This window comes from Suillus subalutaceus (genome assembly GCF_016647625.1).
Source record: "Suillus subalutaceus strain FC151 chromosome Unknown DFJ58scaffold_104, whole genome shotgun sequence".
Classification (NCBI taxonomy): Eukaryota; Fungi; Basidiomycota; class Agaricomycetes; order Boletales; family Suillaceae; genus Suillus; species Suillus subalutaceus.
In genome coordinates, this window is record NW_024540353.1 from 41,265 (window position 1) to 62,428 (window position 21,164).

The following is a 21,164-nucleotide window of genomic DNA, read 5'->3' on the forward strand; positions in this document are numbered from 1 at the left end:
CGGTTCGACCCCCTTTGTCCTGAATGTTGACAGTGAATGGGTCGTAGGGCCCAAACATCAATTGTTATTTTGGGTACCACCCGCTTCTCGACATTCATTTTCGAGCCCTGGAACTTTATTAGTGATACCCAGAGGTCCCGAGCTTGATTTGAGCTGCATGGCACATGGACGGCACTGGAAAGAGTGCCGAAAGGAGTGAGTCTCCTCAGTGCCATTTCTGTTACTCGCACTTACTGAAATCAATATTTGCAGACCTTAGTACCAATGATGCCTACAGCAATGGATATACTATGGAGATTTCACGTACAATCAGATGTGAACGAGTGTACAGTGGATCATACTTCGTATTCTATTCCATACCCAGCGAATTTAGGATTGTCCATATGAACGACGTGAGCTGACGGTATGGCACTCATGATGTTAGTGCTGGTTTGTGAGAGCACACAACGATGGAGACGGCATGCCGATTCCATCAAAAATGCAGTTGCGAGTGCGCCGTGGATTGCGTCTAAGCGATACATAACATCGGTGCTTTCTCATGGCGGACTGAGAAGCTGAGCAGAAGGACATCGTTGCTACGGTCATCTCCTGTCGCTCAAGTTCCCGTTGCACCGACTACATTCAAAGTGGGGATAGGACGAGAAATATGTAGTTCATTGCTATAAAGTACCATACAATCGCGATATCTGCAACAAAGGCGATGAGAACGAGAGCAACATTAAAACGATGCGTATAAGGATGCTGTGGGTTGTGAGGTATGAAAACGCAGCTGGAGGAAAAAGGCACTGGGCAAGAGCAAGCGAATGGGTGATGACATCGAGGCAATATAAACAGTAGTTCCGCACGATAGAGTCATTGAATTAAGGGTGATATTGGACGCAGGTACACCAGGGTATCACAACGGGGGTCGTCATCAAGGAGCTCCTCGATAGTCGGTTTCTGGAGACTCAGCATAAGGACTACAATATTAATCGAGTTTCAAAACTCTGTATTGAAATCGTGATAAATGAGTATTGATTTCCGTGTCAGATATTATGTCAGGAGATACCAGCATATGCAACTGCGAGCGGCGTAGCCCTAGATACACGATAATCGTTTGATCGGGTGACATTAAACATTCCTAGGATATGATAGCACAAGAAAACCACGTCAGAGGGGAGAGAATAATTACAACCATAATGAACGAAAGCGACAATGACAACTACAGGATAATTGCCCCGGCACATAGATAAATCCCGGATTCAGGTGGCCGGGGCTGGTTCCGGAGTAATATGAAGGCCAGGGACCGCAGAAGATTTCAAATATTTGAGGTGTTCGTTAACCTTGATCCAATCGTCCTCGTTCCCGTGTTTAACTTGTTCGACGCCAGGGAGCATGGAGAAAATGAGGCGAGCGATAGCTTCAACATCTTCTACGTTAGAGAAGCCCACGTTGAATTTCTGTAGAGACGTATGCTGAAATGACTCGGTTTCAGGATCGATATCGATATTTACAGCATCGATGTGTAATTGCAGGGAATCTAAGTGGGGACATAGCTGGAGTCCGTCGAATAATGCGCGGAATGTAATGGTAGGTGGACGAAGCTGGTGGTTTGCTAAAGTCATGTAGCGAATGTGCGGCCAACTTGACATGGCTTCTAGAAGAAGGTCGTTGTCAAGGTAGACGGGGTAATTTTCAAAAACGAGGCCTAGGGTTCGCAGCTGCGTAAAATGAAGGAATTGTGTGATTGCTGTCAAAGAGTTACCAAAGGGCTCTTCATCCGAGTCACCGTCTGGATCAAAGGAGAAGATGACGATGTGTTCAAGTGTGTGGCATGTATTGCATCGTGACAGTGCACTAAAAAGCTGCTCAGCCTGTGCCAAAGGCATGACATGGACGTGCATCTCGAACTGCAGTAGGGAGGGGAATTCTGAGCGTTGCAAGGCTGTGATAGTGTATGAAGCCGTGTGTACATAGAAATTGAGGATGGTGACATTGAGGAAAGGTGAGAATTTGAGATCATGTCGGTCTAATGGCCAGCATCCGCTACCAATCTCCAATTTGATGAGGGTGGGGAGGTTGGAGAGGTGGTTCCATGCTTCCCATTCGAGCGGTGGACAACCCAGATGTGTCAGCTGCGTGCATGAACGGACAGTGTCGGCCAGCAAGAACGACTCGTCTGCTGTGAGATCCTCAGCCGCATCACCGATGGTCAAGGCCTCCAAAGAATCACAACGGGTCCCGATGGAATTCGAAGCTGGGTGGATTGCTGATAGATAGATAAAAAGTAGCGTGTCGGACAGGAAGAGGTGCAGATATATGTTATTGGGAGCCTCGACCTGCCATAATAATGACTGCAATCTCGGGAACATGCACGTCTCGGTGGGGAAGACTGTGAAGAGGTGAAAATTTCTGTCAGACGCTATATCGATTGAGCGGACGCGGGTGGCATGACGCAAGAATTGACGAGCTTCGTCCTCGGATAATGGTTCGGCGCCTTCAGACCAGGAGGGCTGTGTTTAGATGCTCGGTGAGTTCATGAACTGAAGATTGGAATTAGGCTGCACTGACCTCTGCGTCACTACTATATATCATTGGATGTAGCCTCGTTACACAGCCTAGCAATGGTTCTAACTCCTCTATGTTAGCCCACAGTAAATCCATCGCAGGCTCATGGAAGGTTTTGCATGTCGTTGCAAGCGATGCGAGAGATTGTTGAGATAGTAATCTCTCGCAATTATCATCATCAGATGGTAGGTTCGCACTTTCATTCACATGCGCGAATATGTCCAAGAGGATTTCGGGAACAAGTAGAGCCTGATGCATCGATATTAGTTGTGCGTCGAATCGTTGATGGAGTCTGCTTCCAGACTAAATGGAGTTACGGCTTGCCGAGGCCACCCGTAGGCCTAGGCAGACCCTATAATAGTAAGCAGTTGTTCCGAATTCTGTCAATGTATTTTCGCCGGAGCGGTGCACAAACACGGAAGTACTTGGTGACCCCAAGTCAAAACCAAGTACTCGGGTATTTTGTTGGTGGTACACACTCAGATAGTGTATAAAATAAAAATCGAGTTCATTAAATAACAGAGGTATACTAGTACTAATCAATCTTCCTTGCCCATTTTCTGCCGGAAGGCGACGCGTTATGACGCGGTGCAGGGGACTTTGGAGTAACGACAACATCAACTCTCCCCTGCCTCTCCGATGCCCAGTGCTCCTTTTCCTTCTCGCTGAGCGATCCAATCTCCGTCTTTCCAAAGTCTTCTTTCTGGTCGTTTCCCCAGTACATCCACATCTGCGCACCGAGCACAAGATTGAGAACGAGGGCAAGAGCAAAGCCAGCAGTGACGATGAGGTCGCCGACCTCCGTCGCGGTAGTGAACAATCGGGCAAGACAACCCACGATTTGTGAAACGACAGCGAAAGCTGAGAGCTGGCCCGTGGATTGGGCACGTGCGTTCTGCATGATTTGGGGCAGCTTCGAGAAGAGGGATAGTGGCAACGTGGCCATTTGCAGCAGAGACAGGATGTCTTTAGGGAGAATATACAGCGCAACGGCAGATGCGACGGATGCTACGCTGGCGATTGCCAATTGTGGGCCAATTGCCTGTGCATTTCGGAGCGATGGAGTTGGGAAATAGATGATTAGGAGAGTAATTATGGTGTTTTGTATAGTAAGGAATAGATTCTCGCCGTAGGTCGAGAATGGGAACTCGTTTCTGTATGAGTATGCAGCGGTGATGGCATATGCGAGAGTTTCAAGGACATATGCGGGTAAGGAGAGACCACGAGCGGAGCGTCCGCTAAGGACTGGACACGTCATAACCATAACTTTAAGTACCTGACATGTATGAAAGGCGCTTGACAGACTCACTAAGCAATAATTGAGGAACTTTCATGATAGAACCTCCTACTACGATGCCGATGCCCAAGCCCTTGGAAAGCGAGTATTTGAGACAATCCACGTCTCCGACATTGAGGTTCTCGACCAGCGAGGAATAACATTTCTGCAATATGTTGAGTGTCCCAACATTGACTAAAACAATAAAAATTAACATACATCTCCAATTATTGAGATTCCGAGGTCTGATATAAATCTTGGTAGGTTCTGCGTGATGGCGGTCATGATGACACTGAACGTTGAGTTGTTGGAAAAGTCGCAAGAGCCTCATGAATATCGCAGTTCGGCGCACATGTTGTGGCTGTGCTATTTCCTCTTTGAGTTACCGTAAAAATTTCTGCTTCAGCGGAAAGCTAGATACCCGGAACACGACCTGGCAAAACCGACTCGATAATACCTACCTGGACCGCCACCCATTTGGCGTTTCTCTTATCAGTGCGTCTAGTCGAAATTCTGCTCTTCCTGGTCAAGCATATTTGCTAAGCAGAACAATATGAACTTGCGAGCATGCTGAATTGTGCAGTCAGGGACATGGCTAATCCATCGATCTAGGCTCTGTATACTTCAACCACCAGCAGGGTCAAACACTCCTTGAAACATTCCTCTTGTCCACTTAATGAACTCTACACACGCAATGACAACCCATCCATAAAGATGAACCCTTGCTGTTGCCTTGGAGGACATGGGATGGCGGGAGACTCAGGAATCGAAACCGGCTCGCACATTGGCTCATGAGGCGACGTGAAGTCTGACATGGCCGAGGAATGTCCTCCCTGTGAGATCATCTTGGGCGTTGCCGGCTGTGCTGTGTTGGCGGGAGCGAACCGATGTGCTGGGATCCACGTCCCTTCGATAAGGTTAAGCAGGACAGCCTCGTTCGCTGGCACATCTCAGTACACCATCTTCATTGCAATCAAATACACTTACGAAGGAACGCGTGAACTGGTACTTTTTTATCTTTTCCATGAATCGCCAGGTGGGTAACAGAAAGGCAGTCTTTACGATCAGCGAAGACTGTGTGAAATTCTCCTTCACCTCCGCTCAGGACGTTCTCAGCAGAATCCCCTGATTCCCCGACTAAATATAATGATCGGGGGTTACTGTCAAACGCGTGTGTGGACATCAATGTTCCACCACCGGATATACGCGACGAAGGCGGGTAACTCAGCAAATGTAGCGTGGACCACATGAGCCACCTCATGAACAAGCGTAATCACGAGAGTTGCACTGAGAAGCCTGAATGAAGTATTAGAGTATTCCTAAGTATCAAATTCAAAGAACAACTTACTGGATTATTGAACGAGGTGATAGATAGCCTTCTCCCAGCTCCTGGCCCGCCTGACTCATGGCATGAGCACAACACAGAGCGTCAACCACTTGCCTGTGGAGGAACATCCGACGAGGGCTGCGTTGACGACTATGGTCAATCGTCTCACCCGCTGGCATGTACCAACGCAAGTACCCTGATGGGCTATTTTGCAATGCCTCTACAACTGTGGCACCGTGGGAATCGGTTAATGGATAAATGTAAATTTCTGGGGGATAGTGCTGAAGGTAGTGCGTGATTTCTTGCATTCTGTTTTGTATCTGAGAGGGGGTGGGGGATACTGTGAATGTATTCAAAGCATAGTTTTCTAATAACGGCTCGCAATGGAGAATATTGCTCATTGTTTTTGTGACAAGGGGACGGATAGGATAGTTGTGGGGCACCATGTTGCGGACCGCCTGACCACCGGTGCCATCGGTGTCCACAAAGTAAATTGGTGATACTCTGATTGGTGAATTTTGATCAGATGCGTAACAAAAGCTAGGGGTTGCAGGTGTCAGATCAGGGAATGTAAATTGGAATGGTGATCTTAACATGATTTAATGGTGGGCGAGTAATTTGTGTTCGAATTCGAATTTAAGTCGGTTCAAATCTTAGGGGGTGATGATGTCATAGACCGTTTCGGCAACTCAGTCTTCGGTCTATTGTCTCATGTAATCCCGCCACGTCGACGGTAACATGGAAGAGCGTATGATGGAGGAATCTCCAAGTACAGGTATCTGTATCATGCACGGTGTCCAATCAGCGCTCAGCGATGTAGGTAAGACGCGTCATCGAAAGCGATGTATCAGGCTTATAGCTTACAGTCCGTACGATCAAACTAGAAACCCGTAAACAAACGCGTTATATATAATCAGCTTCTTGCGGCTCTTCGACGTGGAGAGGTGTACATTGGTTCATAGCCACATCATTTGCTCACCCGTCGTTGCGATAGCGTCCAATCAACGTTTGGTCGATGTATCCGTAGTTGCAGGCCCAGCTGTGACTGTGGATCATTATCCGGATGGCCAGAGTCAGTCCTGAACCCGACTGGAACTATCATTGGCCTTCTCCTCTTGCTCTCAAAATAGGGTGACTAGGATATGTTTAATTTGAAACGGCCTGTTTGTTTTCCGTCCTGACTTTTGCTCCGAGTTGCATTCGTGCCTAGACCTGCCCGGTCACCAAATGTACCCCCAAGGCCTGATGCATCGATAGCATAATGAGCAATGTTGATGCACAACAAAAGTAGGTTACTTAACCTGTTTTCGGCGATGCATCAGAATAACATTACAGCCTGAAGGGAACCAAAAATGCGATTCGCAGAGCGCCGCATTTACAAGAAAAATGATGGTCAAGTGCCTGCCGCGCTTTATTTTACCGTAAAATCTTGGAATTTTACGTGCGGCTGAGAGCTCCAGGCGGTGGAATTTTACATGGACAGGGTGGGTGGGCGCAGCCTGCCGGCCCGCACGCGATCATTTTCGCCAGACAATTAAGCAAATTTAAACATTAATATTGGACGGGTGTATGTATATATATACAGCTGTACATATAGACAGAAAAAACATAAATCACGCCGTCTTTCTGCGTGTGCGCATTTCAAAGTTCGACGGAATTGCCTTGTAATAGCGCGAGCCTGAGGTCGTTAGACGCGACACGGCGACACAAGAGGCCAAGTGAACTAGGTATGTGAGTGGTTTCGGTGCTCGCGAGCGGTCTTCGAGCACATTACTAGTGCGGTGCGCCCTTGCAATGCGAAGACGACGGCACGGGAGCTACAGACCTGCGTGGACCAACGGACGCGTCCTCAGGTATACTAGGTTGCTGATTTGTCAGCTGGTGAGATCACGTGCGTTGGTGTTTTACAAGCCTCTGGTCATTGGTCAAATAATTGTACTTTTCGAACTTTAGTCACCGAACCTTAGGTCTGAGCAGCAACAGGTTGCGCTCTTACATCCTTCATGTCACAACGAAAAGAAATCTACCTTGTCATTGGAGGCAGCGGTTTTGTTGGCCGTCACATCGTCGAGCACCTTCTAGCTCGCAGGGACATCGTCTGTGTATTCGACATCGTCCAGCGACATCACGATGTCGACTTTTATTCCGGTGATATTACGGACGAATCCCAGTTACTTGATGTATTGCAAAAGGTGCGCGCTACTTCACTCATCTTTATGGTCATCGAGCGCTAACTCACTTTCCTTCTCTGTGTGGTGTACGTCTATTTACTGTCGGAATAACTGCAGACTGGTACGACGTGTATAATCCACACCGCTTCACCACCACACGGTGCCAAAGATCCAACTATATATTATAAAGTCAATGTCGATGGCTGCAAAGCCGTCATCAGCGCAGCACAGGCCGCTGGTGTGACAAAGCTAGTGTACACAAGCAGCGCCGGTGTCGTTTTTGATGGTGGTGACGTTGTCAACCTCGACGAACGTGCTCCATTCCCGGAGAAGCCATTTGATGCATATAACGACTCAAAAGCACAGGGAGAGAAACTCATCCTCGAGGCCAATGGCAAGGGCGGACTACTGACTGTTGCTTTACGGCCTGCAGGCATTTTCGGGTATGTCATTTCTTCATATCAGTCCAATCATGATACAACACGATGCTCTTCAGTGAGGGTGACCGTCAAATGATGGTAGGCCTCTACCAAGCTTACCAGCGTGGACAAACCCACTTCCAGGTCGGAGACAACAATAACCTCTTCGACTACACCTACGTCGGTAATCTCGCCAAAGCACATCTAATCGCCGCCGACAAACTGTCCTCTCCCTCACTTCCTACATCCTCAGAAGAGACCCTCACTACCGACTCCCTTAAAGCCGAGCTTCACCTTGATCGTGCCCTCCAGCCTGTCAGCGCAACAATCGGGGTAAATCGAGTTCCAACGTGCGAAGCACGCCCTCTAGGACCATACGTCACGCTGCCGCCTAATGCTACCGAAATAGAGGCAGCGTTCACCGCTCCACGCCATCCACACACTCCCGCGCACCGTATCATACGATCCCGATTCGACCAGTTCTCCGAAAATTCCATTGATCTTGCAGAGACCTCGCCGCTGCAGGTTGCGGGGCAGGTGTTTTTCATCACGAATGGCGAGCCGGTGTATTTCTGGGACTTCATGCGCCTTATATGGCTTGCGCTCGATCCGCCTTCGTCGAAGTCCCCGTCGGGCGCATCGGAGCGGGCTCAGAGGCCCGCGTGGGTGGTTCCTAGGAGCTTTGCGATGGTGCTGGGTTTTCTTGCGGAGTGTTGGGCGTCCTTAATTGGGAAAGAGGCTGGGTTTACGCGATATAGGGTTGGGTATAGCTGTGCCACGAGGTACCACAACATCGAGAAAGCAAGGCGTGTGCTTGGGTATGAACCGGAGGTCGGGCTGGAGGAGGGTGTCAGAAGAATGGTGGAGGTAAGTGTCAGCTACTGGTTTTTTTCGGTGCGACTGAATGTTTTTTCTCTCCGTGCAGTGGTTCAAGCAGGAGAACAACCTTCCATGATGGCTTTGGATTAACTACTTAATCTCGTACCTGTACACTTCATTCTGCCCCATTTCATACTTTATTGATACCAGTGGTGACCTTCGGTCGTTGCTTTTATTGCCATTGTCATGTCATTTCATTACAAAACCAGACTATATTTTTTAGTCCCTCTTTCCTTGACTTCGGACAATCATTGGAGAACATTTATCATCTCTTGTGTTATCCTCTTTTGAATTCATTCAGGCCGGTCCGAGCCTTCCACTCGCCAAGAACGTCCCAACGGCGAAAATCGCACTTGAATGATCATGGAGTTCGACATGGCCACGTGGAGAGTCAGTCCTTCACTAGTTCATGCCCCTACTCATTGTCTTTCCAGCGAGCCATCGAAATCTTCTGCACTGTTGATTCGCCAGAGGGGGGACATCACACCGCATAGTTCTCCCAGGAAGTGTGTGGTCCTCTCCACGCTGAAGACGGACTTCCCGGTGCATCCAACGCTCGGGCACACATTCCCTTGTTCCTGTCCGTCCAAGTTGGCTCTCGTGATGCGGTGGCTCGCCAATGCTATTTTGTTCAGCGTCCAATGGGGATAAAACACTGCCAGGCCGCCTGGTGTCATCACGGTCATGTCAGCTGTTGTGGGTGAGGAAGTGATGACTCTGAATATTCCGTCTGAGGCTACTCGGAGTAGCCCCTGAGACTGTAATGTACTTCGCTCCCTTGCGAAATCTCGCAAAACTGTGAACAGTCTACAAAAGCGTGGTGAGGCACAGCATCTGTCTCCACACGCTCGTACCGTAAGTCGAACACAATGTATGCATATAACACATTCGCCGAATCGAAGGGAGTAATTAGATTGTGTTGGGCGATGTGTGGTCTCAACTCACGTACCTTGGTATGGACGTTATTCCTGGAGGGTCTGTCGCCATTCACGAACGATACTAGGTAGATTGTATATGCTAGCCTGCAGTTGTATTCATGAACAGTTTCATCATCATTGTATTATATCCATGGCAAGGAAGTAATGAGACAAACACCAGACATACTGCGGCAAGGCTTTGAAGATCTTGTGTTAGTCTTAGATTCCACTAGGAGTGTCTGACCGCTCGAACTTCTTCCCTGCTTTACAAATCACACTTTCTCTTTCGGATGGGCGTGCTCACGCTCTTTCAGTAAGCCATCTGCATCTGCATCTATGGCATATCAGATTGAATGTGCACGAAGACAGTGACAGAAACTCACATCTGCAGCTGTTGCAAAGCCACTCCGTTCGTTGTCTCTGACGGCGAGGTCCTGTCAATTTCTGTGCAAGCACAAGTTGATCACATGTTCTAAGTTCTCTGCCTGCATGCCCTTGGATCACTGCAGCCGTTTTCTGCATTGGCTCCCCACAGAGGTCACCGACAATCCTCGAGCTGGTCCGGATGTGTACTTTACGCCTTTTTATGATCCCGTTCAGTTCCTCGTGGATTATATCGCCCAGGTTCGAATCTCAAGCATTTATTCGCCACAGCGGGGATTTAAGAGGTATGCACATTGCAACAAGCCTTGTGGTAAGGAGTCGAATAGATCGATGGGTGACATTTAGTGTCGTGTATCGAGAAGGTCACACTGCTCACCGCGTCACCTTTTCCTCGTACAAGCTCAATTTCGGGCTTGGTAAAACGTTCAGGTATAAACTTCGTAGCGTCGTAGGTAAAGTACCAGGTACCTGCAGTTTGCCTGCAGTCTGTACTAATCCTACATGTTGTGGCTGTGCGATTTCCTCTTTGAGCGGCCGTAAAATTTCTGCTCTACAAGCTTGAAGCTTGAAGGACGTGCAACATTGCACACCACCATGGCGGAATACGATCTATCGAAAACGATAATACCCTACCTGGATCGCCACCTGGCGTTTCCATTGTTAGCCCATCTGGTCGAAACTTCGCTCTTCCCGGTCGAGCAGGTTCAAGCAGCACAGTATGAACTTGCAAAGGGCACGAACATGCTGGATTATGCAGTCAGCTTGTTCGAGCAGCTACATCCTGATGAGGAGATCCCCGAAGGTGTGTCATTGTGTTGTAATTCATATCAACGCCGATACATGTGAGCTTCAATCTTTCAGAGTTCTCGGGGAAACGAGAGAAGGCTGTATCAACAAATGAGCGCCTACAGCTGGAGGCTCAAGCCGTTCCTTGATGTGATCGAGAACCCAGATGTTGCACAAGCACTGCGTCAAGATAAAAATCAGAATTTGCAGTACCTAAAAGATAACTACAACGTACGTCCCTCGCCTACTATCAATCGTCGTGTAACCTATTCACGATTAACATAGCTCACCCTCGAACAAATCACTGTTTTATATAACTTTGGGCAGTTCCAATATACCTACGGCAACTACAGCGGTGCTGCAGACTATCTGTATCATTTCCGTGTACTTTCAACCGATAACGATCTCAACACTTCTGCACACTGGGGCAAACTCGCATCCGACATCCTCACTGGAAAATGGGAGACAGCTCTCGAAGAGTTGAACACCCTACGTGATGTCGTTGACTCACGCTCACCTTCAACACTCTTGACGGCATCTGCCGAGCCCGCAGCCCTCACGCAACTCCACTCGCGGACGTGGCTCGTTCACTGGTCTCTCTTTGTCTACTTCAATCACCCGCAGGGTCGGACACTCCTCCTCGAGACTTTCCTCTCGCCCACTTACCTTAATACTATCCAAACCTCTTGTCCTTGGATCCTTCGATACATAGCCACTGCTGCCATCCTCTCTCGCAAGTCGGCTGCAGGCGGGACTGCTGCTTCTTCGCGTGTACGACACTCGATACGGGAGATCGTCAAAGTCATCCAGACGGAAGAATACCAATATCAAGATCCCGTTACATCTTTCCTGAAAGAGCTTTATGTCGAGTTCGACTTTGAGGCCGCACAGCGTGAGCTAACGCTTGCTGACCGTGTGGTCGGAGATGATTTCTTCCTTGGGGAGTTCAGAGAGGAGTTCCTCGATAACGCACGCTACCTGATTAGCGAGGCATATTGCCGTATACACCAACGTATCGATATTGGGTATGTAAGGTATTCATCCACATTGTTTTATTCTCAAACCACGTGCTCAGCTGATCTTTCGGAACGTCTTAATCTCTCACGAGATGAAGGCGAGAAATGGATCGTCAACCTCATCCGTGAAACCCGTATGGGCGCGGAAGCGAAGATCGACCTAGAAAAGGTGTGGATCTTATTTCAGAGTCATTAATGATGTCGCGCTCGACAGTTCATTCACTGACTGTCATCTCTTCTTATAGAATGTCATCGAGATCCACCGTTCAGCATTGCCAGTATATCAATCAGTTATTGAGAAGACGCGTGGTTTAGGCGTTCCGGACGCAAGCTTTGGGTACTGGTATGCTTCACAGCCCGCAGCAGCCACAACAGAGCCAGCCACAGCCCGCTGTTGTTGAGGGAGCTTCTGTGATCAGAGTTTATCTGTACTTGTACGTGCTTCATGGGTAGTATTTTGCTACTTGAAAACGACCGCTATGATCTTCTTTGGCGATATCTCACGGATTGTAGAATATACATCTGTCTTCTTACTTCCCCTGTTGTCCAGTCAGTTTTGACAAATTTTGCTGCAAAGTTAAATTATCAAGGTAATATGGAACGGAGCACACACTCCGTATCGATACAAGCAATCTATTTCATTCCCTTGAGATATCCACTCCTCCAGCACCTGCATTTCGTTACATCAATATCACCGGGTGAGATAAGCCGTTAGACTTACAATATTTCGTAGTCATTTCTGATGATCTCCTCTCCACCACCAAATGCGACATGGCATCCCCCCTGTTACGAACTCAGATATCGTGGGATATGGCCTCAAGTAGAATGAGAATACGCACAAGATGTTCTCCTGTCTTACCAGGAACCCAGGTCCCACTGTCCACGCAACCCATTGCATGATACAGATGCTGCCCACTCTCTTCATAACCTCCAGCAACAGGATCCCGATTATGAGGAATACGACCAAGACTCGTACGGACCCATTCCATGGTCTCCGGGTCAAATGGCAGAAGGTCGTACCGCCCATGATGCTCTACCTCAGCAGAACCATATGGCACACGGCAGGGATTTGGAAGATGAGGCGCAATCTTGCATGGATGGACAGAGCGTTGGAAGATCGCGGATCCGAGGAAGACGGGAGAAACACCGTCTGCATCGTAGCATGGGGGTGCTTTAGTGTGTGTGAGATTAGGGAAGGTAGAGTTTAACTGCAGCGGGATTCGAATGCCTGAAGGAGGTGGACGATGGGTTGGAGTCTGATATGGCGGGGGCGGGCCTTTGTCAGTCTTGCAGTCTTCTTTCATTGTGCTTGTAAGTTGTGGGTCAGTGCGCTATGTCTGAGATATCGGCGTGACGTCGCTGCGGGGCCCTATTTGAGCGCGCTGAATCAGCTGGGCGCTTGCAAATACCGCCCATTCAAAGGTCCAATTGTCTACAGTACTACTATCAGATCCAATCTTCATGACATACAAAAGACCGCTCCAACTCCTAAATTTTCTGACATCATTGGTGAATACGATACTGTTATGAAGTATATATCGAGCTCTCTGTTAGGCTAGAATCTTACACAGTACTCAGTGTACTAGCTCAAGCATAAATAGACTAAAAAATGCGTCGGATTTGATGCAACGAGAGTAATTAGTAGGATCATTGTTCACTGGATATCGTACGCAATGCCATGAGTATGTCCAGCTTGTCCCTCCACAATACACGAGCAATACACACACACAGCTCCTGTTGGGATTCATCTAAGAACATAATCGTGCAGCTCCTGACACTCATCTGACCACGATGTTCATCATCGATGTTTTGTAGTTTTTTCTGTTCGTTTTGTAGGCGGGGGAGCCAGCTCTTGAGCCTCCCAATCAGCTGAGGACTAGCGTCCGGTATACCAGCAGTCATTTTCCGAGTGTCCGTCCTTGGCGGCGACGTCGTGGACACTGGCACTTCGTGAGATTCATCGGAGGCGTTGTCACGGATCGATAGAGACGCCATGTTACGATGGAGGAGTCTAGAGCACGCAGTGCCATGAGTTAGGGAAAGAAGTTAATCAAGAGCGACTGTACCTGGCTTCTCGACTTCGCGCACTGCTCCATATCTTGCATGCTTCCTTGAAGTTAGTTAAGATACCGGCCATATCGTTGTAAAACTAGCAGATAATCAACTTGAATTCCCGGGACTGGACTGTTAGTAACTAACTTTCAGCCCTTCGTCTAGATTCCGGATTATCTCTCTATAATGAGAATACGCGAGGTCAAGAAATTGAAGGGCCTGCTCTCGATCCTTGACAGCAGGGTCTTGTTTCCTAGATTGAATGAACACGTCATTCGTGGACTAGGATATTGTCAAGAAAACATTGGAACCGAGCATTGATTGAAATGACCTTGATCGATGAAATAATTTCCTCTTGTTTTTTCCGCCCCTCGGTCAGACCTTGAATGAACTTGTCGTACTTGGCAAGTTCATTATCGGAAACATCTTCAAACGTAACGGCGCTCATTTCTATCCCGTATTTTAAGTTTCCCGCTGCCGCCAGCACCTTTGATCGTATGTCGTCGTTTTCCACTCGTCTTCGAGCACGGATAACAAGATCATCTCGAGTACGACGAATATCATCCAAAGACTCTAGCAAGCCACGCAGGGTGCGAGCGTGGATTTGAGTCTGACTAGTTGATACTGCCTTTCCTGTCATAGAAACTGTCGATGACGGCACCAAGGCTTCGAGTTCATCCTGTGCACCCCAATTAGTATGTAAACGTGTACAGCTGCGCCTTGTTCGCACCTTGTCGCGAGTAAGCTCGGAAATTTGATCTTCCCATTCCTCCCATTTCCTGCGTACGAGTTCGTCGCTTTCTGCTGCCTGAGTGAGGATGGTCCGATACCGTTGTTGTTTTATGACAAGCTCTTGGTTTGCTTCATGAGATGGAGGACGGTTCATTGGCGTCTCTCTGCGCGCAGCTTCGTCCTCAGACGCCTCGCTGTCTAAGATATCCATCGCCTAGAGACCCATTCCATAAAAGATAATCCAAACGTAGACAGAAAAACAAGATACCTCGTCGAGTATGCCGAGTACATGTCGAGAGAGTCGCTGAACGTCGTCGAGATAGACATCGATCTTCGTGGGCCCCTGCTCTAAGCGTATTTCTTCAGCTTTCCTCAAGAGACTTGGAGGTAACCCGATAGGACGCTCCAAGGCTTCCAACGATGATGGCAAGTTCAGAGATTGGAGTATCCTGTGTATGATCAATTACGTCAGGAACATTGAAAGGACGCGCGTCTGACTTATCGGCTTCATCGTTGAAATTCTGGGCTGGTTCGACTATTTTCTCTTGAAGCAAATTTCCCTTGTTGTCATTATATATATCTGGATTGATAGATCAACACGAGGCGTCACATTGTCGCTTAACCTCGACCCACTGATAGCTTCCCGAGCACCCCATCCAAGCATCTCACCAAAGATTATGCTGTCATCGCCGACTACGCTTTTGGGATCCCGCAGCCCAGGCGGAATGATGGTCTGCACCATAGAGACTTCTTGAATTGCGGGGATACTAGAAGGTGCCGGGACATTCTCATGGTATATCAGATCATTGTCTCTTTCAGCACGGGAGAGATTTTTCTGCACAATGTCAAGCAGCGACTGAAACGAGATGTCAAACACGGCGACTAGATAAGGCGCGAGATGAGAATGGACCTTAACATCGCTTATGACAGCTTGGGCGACCCCAGCACGCTTCGCAATGTTGAATGCTTTTTTGGCATCTGCTTCGGCAATCATTAGACGTTGAATCTCGTTACCGTATCTATGACAATTTCAGCGATGAAAGGGCGCGACATCCCTCACCAACCTAGAGGCCTCGAGTTCGTCAATACCTTTCCTATATTGTGATGCTGCATTGAAATGATAGTGCTTCGTCTCCAAGTGAGGGATCCAATTCTATTCACCTGGATCAATATTCGTGGTGGAAGCCATGAGGTCATGCTTACAGGTGGTAAGGCATCACAGGTATCGGCGGCGGCCAAGCGGATCGATAGTAAGGAAGTGTTATAGAGAGACGAAACTTTGGCCGCTAATTTTGCAATCAGGCTATTCTTGTAGTGATCTAAATCACTAGTCAGATCTGTAGAATATTTGAGGGAAATTGTTACCGGCGACAGCACGCTGCCAGACACATTCCTGGGCCTGGGCCAGCATAAGCCATTCCAAACTTTTTACAAAATTTTCGGTCAGATCGGAAGGTGTGTTTTCTGAATCTACAAAGGGACCCAGTTTCGGCAGTGCTGATTCGGACAGGAAGGCCAAAACGCCAGCTGCGTTCTTCAGGCGGAACGTAAAGTAGCTTCCTTTTTTTCAATCGCTTAACTTACCTGATAATAAGCACTTGCACGTTTTAGGCCATCTTGGCTGGATCTGTCTTCGGAGGCAGCCAATTGGGAATATAGCGCAGCTATATTGAACAGGACTGAAGCCCGCTCAAACGCAATACTCCTCAGGGTCACAGGGAGGGAGGACGGGCTCGAAGCAAACGCATGTGCGTATGAGAATTCCAAATCGATCTGGGGTTATCAGGAATGCGAAAGGAGAAGCATGAGGTTGGCAACTGACGTCGGGCGGTAATTTGGCTAGAATGAATACAAGTTGAGCATGATAACTGGTTCTGGTTAGATTGCTCGTCATAATCGGGTGCTGCACTCACTTTAATGCGAAGTTGATACGGTCAGCATGTAATACGCCCCCAGTGCCGATATCCCGCAATGCCTTCCACTGATTGATGTCGCGAATATAAGCATCTGGGTGGTCTTCTGTATGATTTCGAATGTAATCGCGTGTGTAGCAATGGGTATAGGGCATGAATAGGTCTTCTTGAAAGGAATGCTGAGGTGATTTGGCATATTGGAAGAATGGACGCCCTAGTAAGTGTGTCCTATGACCTCGTGGGGGCCGATAAATTCGAAATCAATGCCAGAATTATAGATAACGTCACAAGTTTGAGACAAGGTACGCGCAAGTACCAGCACACAATTAATAAACTTGCCCTCGCCTATTGTTTGTGCTAGGTGTTCTGTCAACAACCGAACTGTGCCAGATCGAGTCTCCCAGAGATGGGTGGCACGTGACAAGTACTACCCTGTCTGAATCTTCCTAGATCTTCCTCCGCTCTAGTTTCTTTCTTTCCAGTTCAGTCATCGAGGTAAATATTACTATCCCTAGGCTATCCGTCGATGGACAAATATAGTCACACTTGTTGGTAAGTTATATTTCCCAATCTTCCTCCTATAAGTGGGCACTAGTAATAGCTAACCACCTAGCAGAGCCCCGAAGCTCAACTCCAAGCAAAGTCTACCAAGACCTGGCACTTGACCCTTCCAAACTACCAGTGACTTTACCATGCTTTTCAAGCCCATCTTTACGATCCCGTACTATAATGTCGTTGATAGTAAAGTTCAGGCTTACTATACGGTAGCTCCCGAGTCCAGCTTCCAACCAGGTTCTGACCTGCTGTCGCATCCTGAAGGAGCTATGTGCTTGTTGTCAAGTTTCTGATCACTGTCTGTCTCTTTATCATAACCTGCGGATCTTGCCTCACCACGTTTGTTTCTAGCAGTTATTTCGCGGCGGAATGGTATGATGCCGTTGATAGTGAAGTTCGGGCTTACTAATAGCTCCAGGGTCCAACTTCCAACTAGATTCCAACCTGCTGTCGTATCCCGAAGGAGCCATTTACTTGTCAAGTTGTTGATCTCCTTATCATGACCCACGGATCTTTCCTCACCACGTTTTTGTTGCAGTTGTTACGCGGCGGAATGATGAAATCCGTCTTTGTGTCCGAAACTTCGCGTGACTTGTGATATTTTACATTCGGTTTCTCAGATCCGTGCTTTTCTTGTGGGTTCTGTAGTTAGAACTTCACTTCCACAATAAGATCGTTGTTACACGTTGGCCTTACGGAACAAAAGGTTACAGATTGTCTTGGTCCAGCGCCTCACGGGACGTATAAGTACCATAAACCCCCTTTCTAATCGCTAAAGAGCTCTTTAACTGTAGACCAAATGTCTCGCCAACATCCCCAACCCTACAAACGTCCCGAGCAAGGCGGCTGCGAAGAAATCGTAAGTATTAGTTAGCTGCGCTTTCACTTCACTTGCCCTTGACTTTATTGCTCGTCGGCAGAATAAGGATGAGACTGTTGAAGTGCACATCCGTGCAAATTTCTGGGCAGTAGGCTTCGCCATTGGCGGCCTACAATTCTTTCGTATGGTCAGTTCGTTTTGACCAAGTATTCCAATTTTTGCTGATGTTTGTTTTAACTCGCAGGCTGGGGATCTGAAGTGGAATTTACATCCCCAAGTGGGCAACGGAACCACGACTTCTTCAGACCCAAGTATGTTTGTCGTGCGGCTTGATATGACGTGAGGACATCTCAAAGCCGTAAACCTTTCTTGCCTTCTGTACATGTACCCGGAACCTTCGTCGAATTTTCGTTGCGAGGCGCGCCAGCGATTAGAATAGACTCAGACAAGAGGCCATCATGTTTCGCCATGAGTTGGTGTTGGTGTTGGACGAATACTCGCCGTCTGAGACGGCTTTGTACTATCATCGCAATTCCGCTTTCCCCGTTTTGCCCCTCGGCGATTGGCTTACATAATTAAGGAGAAAACCTTAACTTTACCAGAACCTGCCAACTTGGCCCAAAAAGGTGAACCTTCAGAAGAGGGTTCCGCGCGGAGCGTTCTTTACGCAAAAGAAATTTTAAAAAGACAGTCTTCATGCCTATCGCAACTTGCTATCCCATCTGAGCCTGACCCAACTCATTAACGGTTATTTTCCCTCATTTCTCAATCCACGGGGTGGAAGAATGAGACTGCCTTCACTTTCAATACATAAATCGATCGAACACATTCGTAAATGGCGCATACTGCGTCCCAGCCACGCGGTATCGTAAGTATTAGTACTAACGTAGTATGGTACGTATATAGGTATATCGTCGTCGTCGTTGTCTAAAAGTCAAATCATTGCGCCCACCCTGAAAAAGTTACGGTGAGACTATCCGCCGAGCTCCTGAACCGGGAACAAGCTGTACTGCAGCGTCAGCGCAGCCAGGGCTCCTTCTGATATGGTCGCGAACGACGTCGTCACGAGCCGTGAGTCCACATCGCGAGCATTTGAACTGAATGCCCAGATGCTTCCCGATGTGCCTCGCGATACTGCTCATTTTCAGACGTTTGTCCATCGAGCACGAACTCCAGCGGCATTCGAGGTCCGCGTCGCCAGTGTGCACGATACCGTGCCGTTCCCGAAGATGGGAGAGAATGTCTCTGGGAGAGCCTTCGATGAACATTCCGCAGGGAGAGTGTTGGGTGTCCCAGGAGCAGCGATAGACGAGGGCTACCTCAGCATTCCGCGCGTTAACGGCAGCGCTTGGCTCAACATCTATGACGACGGAGTTCTGCGGGCTCGTAGATTCACATGGACAATGGGGTAAGAAACATCTGAGAAAATGTTGAACATTGGGCCAAAGATTTACAAGTAAAGAATTTTTACCTGATGGACATGACGATGAGATGAGTACAGAGACGAGAGGACTTTGGATAGATAGAACCGATATGTTGGGCCCAATTTATATGATTTGGAGTGTCGGGACAGCCATTTTTAAGCGCGAGCCACACACATGTACGGTCGGAATAACGAGAAGGGGGGTGATTGGCTGGTGCATGTTTACGGAGGTTGAAGATATCCGAGCACCACTTAATATCATTCCGCAGACTTGAGAAAAGGTTCAACAGTTTGGCTCGTGGATGCGTTCTTCAACCGACTTCGGGCCAAGCCTGGCGCGATTTCACTCTGTGCAATTGAGACAGGCTGTCAGATGACACCTAGGTCACATCGGCGGAAAAGTTCAAAGGATACGAAGTGGCACCGTCAACCTAGTATTTATTCAATATCTGCCAAGCACGAGAATGATGGCAATATTAATGAGTACTGACCAAATTCTCTCATACGTACTATAATATGTAATGAAGCATCGTGGATCAATGCGTCATAATGCCATCGCTTAGGTTCATGGGCGGCCATTGTAAATCGATTTGGCAGTTAGAACTCCTAGTGCAGAAAAGTCTGTGATCGAGAAACAGTGGAGAGCATCTTTCCTGGCTCTCGCTTCAATAAGATGTCATTGAATGTACCATTAATGGTTGTTGACCCTAGACTGACAATTGTCGTGATTGGTGGCAACCTGGGTTTTCTGGATTCCACAGGATTGCCAAACGTCCCTACCTCTAGCGACGACATTGTGGCTTCTGAACAATGTGATTGCATGTTGCTACGGGGATGAAGGCAGTGCGGTGTCGTCGCTGTGCAAGAATTGACATGGTGTTCGATCTCACCCTGGGTCACGGAAGACACCCGACCAAAACTGCACCAGAAAGGAATATGAGAACTCTTATCATTACAAATTTCAAAACGGACCATGTTAGAGTGCACGCAACGGCCCGTAGCGACACCCTAAAATGACATTCGGGGGACGTCGGATTAAAGAAAGGGTTGATATTTAAGAGCAGATAAGTATAGGCGTGTCACAATCGCCTTGCGGCAATTGCCGCATTTGGGAATGTCATAGATGTGCGAGGGCCAGCGAGAATGAGTTTCACTTCCAGTGTCAGCACAGCGGATTGCCAAACTTGACATCCCGCGAAGAACGCCAGCACGGTTCCATTCGGATACGATTATCAATCATTTATTGACCACGAAGAGCCACGAGGAGGCTCCGCATTTCCCCATTGTGAGACACACTGACAACCTGTGGGTTCACTGTGCTGAGCGGCGAAGCGGAATGTGCTGAACATAACCCCGAGAACCGTCTAGGTATGGTACGCCAGGAGAACCTGGCCATTTTCGTGCATCTCGAGTGACGAGGCATGGCCGTAATTGAACAATCCTTGGCAGCCGAGGAATGACATATCATTTTCATGAATCAAGCTCGCTAAGAGTGACAAGCTCACCCGTGGCCGAATATCAATGCGGCTAAATTTTGGTAGGTTATAATCGCTTCAGTACGATTTAACACGTTAATGAAATCGAGTTTGACACTGATCAATGCTCAACATTCAATTGAGCGCGCCGGGCATGATGCATGAGCTTGAAGACCTGGGTAGTGTACTATCTATCAGTCACCTGAATCTGTGTAAGGCACTGAGGGAATATTTTGGGTGTAACGCAGATCAGTGACATATAGATCTGTGATGTGAAACGTGTTGTTCTAAATCAGCAAAAGATGTGAAACGGATTATGAGGGTTGTGAATGTACTAACCAGAGTGGATGTTGTTCACCAAGCTTCAAATTAGTTTGATTCAACTTTGATACGTTTATAGTAATTTTACGCCACCTGCTAGATATTCTCAGCGTTTCGTTGGTCCTGCCACAGCTGCAGTTGTGTTACGCGC

The 21,164-nt window shown here is 48.0% G+C and overlaps 9 protein-coding genes across 9 annotated transcripts; 3 read left to right on the forward strand and 6 right to left on the reverse strand.

Annotated features, from left to right (window-relative positions):
• Positions 1 to 843: 843 nt before the first annotated feature.
• On the reverse strand, positions 844 to 2,860 carry DFJ58DRAFT_687403 (uncharacterized protein). Its single transcript, XM_041383328.1, has 2 exons — positions 2,551 to 2,860; positions 844 to 2,492 (listed from the first exon to the last, which is right to left on the reverse strand). Exons 1-2 carry the CDS (start codon positions 2,803 to 2,805, stop codon positions 1,242 to 1,244), a joined length of 1,506 nt encoding a protein of 501 aa, XP_041240561.1. The 5' UTR covers positions 2,806 to 2,860; the 3' UTR covers positions 844 to 1,241.
• Positions 2,861 to 2,969: 109 nt separating this feature from the next.
• On the reverse strand, positions 2,970 to 4,128 carry DFJ58DRAFT_803368 (uncharacterized protein). Its single transcript, XM_041390962.1, has 3 exons — positions 4,043 to 4,128; positions 3,857 to 3,989; positions 2,970 to 3,792 (listed from the first exon to the last, which is right to left on the reverse strand). Exons 1-3 carry the CDS (start codon positions 4,106 to 4,108, stop codon positions 3,083 to 3,085), a joined length of 909 nt encoding a protein of 302 aa, XP_041240562.1. The 5' UTR covers positions 4,109 to 4,128; the 3' UTR covers positions 2,970 to 3,082.
• Positions 4,129 to 4,235: 107 nt separating this feature from the next.
• Positions 4,236 to 5,369, reverse strand: DFJ58DRAFT_803369 (uncharacterized protein). Its single transcript, XM_041390963.1, has 3 exons — positions 5,172 to 5,369; positions 4,811 to 5,046; positions 4,236 to 4,763 (listed from the first exon to the last, which is right to left on the reverse strand). The coding sequence occupies exons 1-3, from the start codon at positions 5,327 to 5,329 to the stop codon at positions 4,507 to 4,509; spliced, it is 651 nt and encodes a 216-aa protein (XP_041240563.1). The 5' UTR covers positions 5,330 to 5,369; the 3' UTR covers positions 4,236 to 4,506.
• A 1,724-nt stretch (positions 5,370 to 7,093) lies between these two features.
• DFJ58DRAFT_803371 (3-beta hydroxysteroid dehydrogenase/isomerase family-domain-containing protein) lies at positions 7,094 to 9,148 on the forward strand. Its single transcript, XM_041390964.1, has 4 exons — positions 7,094 to 7,342; positions 7,439 to 7,764; positions 7,818 to 8,607; positions 8,666 to 9,148. The coding sequence occupies exons 1-4, from the start codon at positions 7,154 to 7,156 to the stop codon at positions 8,693 to 8,695; spliced, it is 1,335 nt and encodes a 444-aa protein (XP_041240564.1). The 5' UTR covers positions 7,094 to 7,153; the 3' UTR covers positions 8,696 to 9,148.
• Positions 8,837 to 10,058, reverse strand: DFJ58DRAFT_853253 (uncharacterized protein; the record flags this gene model as incomplete). Its single annotated transcript, XM_041393846.1, has 4 exons — positions 8,837 to 9,415; positions 9,565 to 9,641; positions 9,813 to 9,870; positions 9,920 to 10,058. The coding sequence occupies 4 exons, from the start codon at positions 10,056 to 10,058 to the stop codon at positions 9,039 to 9,041; spliced, it is 651 nt and encodes a 216-aa protein (XP_041240565.1). The 3' UTR covers positions 8,837 to 9,038.
• Positions 10,059 to 10,398: 340 nt separating this feature from the next.
• DFJ58DRAFT_747729 (eIF3 subunit 6 N terminal domain-containing protein) lies at positions 10,399 to 12,263 on the forward strand. Its single transcript, XM_041387548.1, has 6 exons — positions 10,399 to 10,722; positions 10,782 to 10,807; positions 10,866 to 10,937; positions 10,992 to 11,731; positions 11,783 to 11,891; positions 11,968 to 12,263. The coding sequence occupies exons 1-6, from the start codon at positions 10,515 to 10,517 to the stop codon at positions 12,121 to 12,123; spliced, it is 1,311 nt and encodes a 436-aa protein (XP_041240566.1). The 5' UTR covers positions 10,399 to 10,514; the 3' UTR covers positions 12,124 to 12,263.
• An 18-nt stretch (positions 12,264 to 12,281) lies between these two features.
• On the reverse strand, positions 12,282 to 13,143 carry DFJ58DRAFT_803375 (uncharacterized protein). Its single transcript, XM_041390965.1, has 2 exons — positions 12,562 to 13,143; positions 12,282 to 12,505 (listed from the first exon to the last, which is right to left on the reverse strand). The coding sequence occupies exons 1-2, from the start codon at positions 13,024 to 13,026 to the stop codon at positions 12,440 to 12,442; spliced, it is 531 nt and encodes a 176-aa protein (XP_041240567.1). The 5' UTR covers positions 13,027 to 13,143; the 3' UTR covers positions 12,282 to 12,439.
• A 53-nt stretch (positions 13,144 to 13,196) lies between these two features.
• Positions 13,197 to 16,821, reverse strand: DFJ58DRAFT_803383 (BRO1-like domain-containing protein). Its single transcript, XM_041390966.1, has 16 exons — positions 16,420 to 16,821; positions 16,329 to 16,374; positions 16,091 to 16,279; positions 15,872 to 16,040; positions 15,710 to 15,825; positions 15,571 to 15,659; positions 15,417 to 15,525; positions 15,140 to 15,362; positions 15,005 to 15,086; positions 14,775 to 14,955; positions 14,505 to 14,720; positions 14,106 to 14,453; positions 13,922 to 14,056; positions 13,789 to 13,871; positions 13,615 to 13,733; positions 13,197 to 13,591 (listed from the first exon to the last, which is right to left on the reverse strand). Exons 1-16 carry the CDS (start codon positions 16,572 to 16,574, stop codon positions 13,521 to 13,523), a joined length of 2,331 nt encoding a protein of 776 aa, XP_041240568.1. The 5' UTR covers positions 16,575 to 16,821; the 3' UTR covers positions 13,197 to 13,520.
• Positions 16,822 to 17,773: 952 nt separating this feature from the next.
• On the forward strand, positions 17,774 to 19,206 carry DFJ58DRAFT_844123 (uncharacterized protein; the record flags this gene model as incomplete). Its single annotated transcript, XM_041393042.1, has 6 exons — positions 17,774 to 17,833; positions 17,895 to 17,981; positions 18,039 to 18,105; positions 18,651 to 18,662; positions 18,701 to 18,761; positions 18,810 to 19,206. 6 exons carry the CDS (start codon positions 17,774 to 17,776, stop codon positions 19,204 to 19,206), a joined length of 684 nt encoding a protein of 227 aa, XP_041240569.1.
• Positions 19,207 to 21,164: the final 1,958 nt, after the last annotated feature.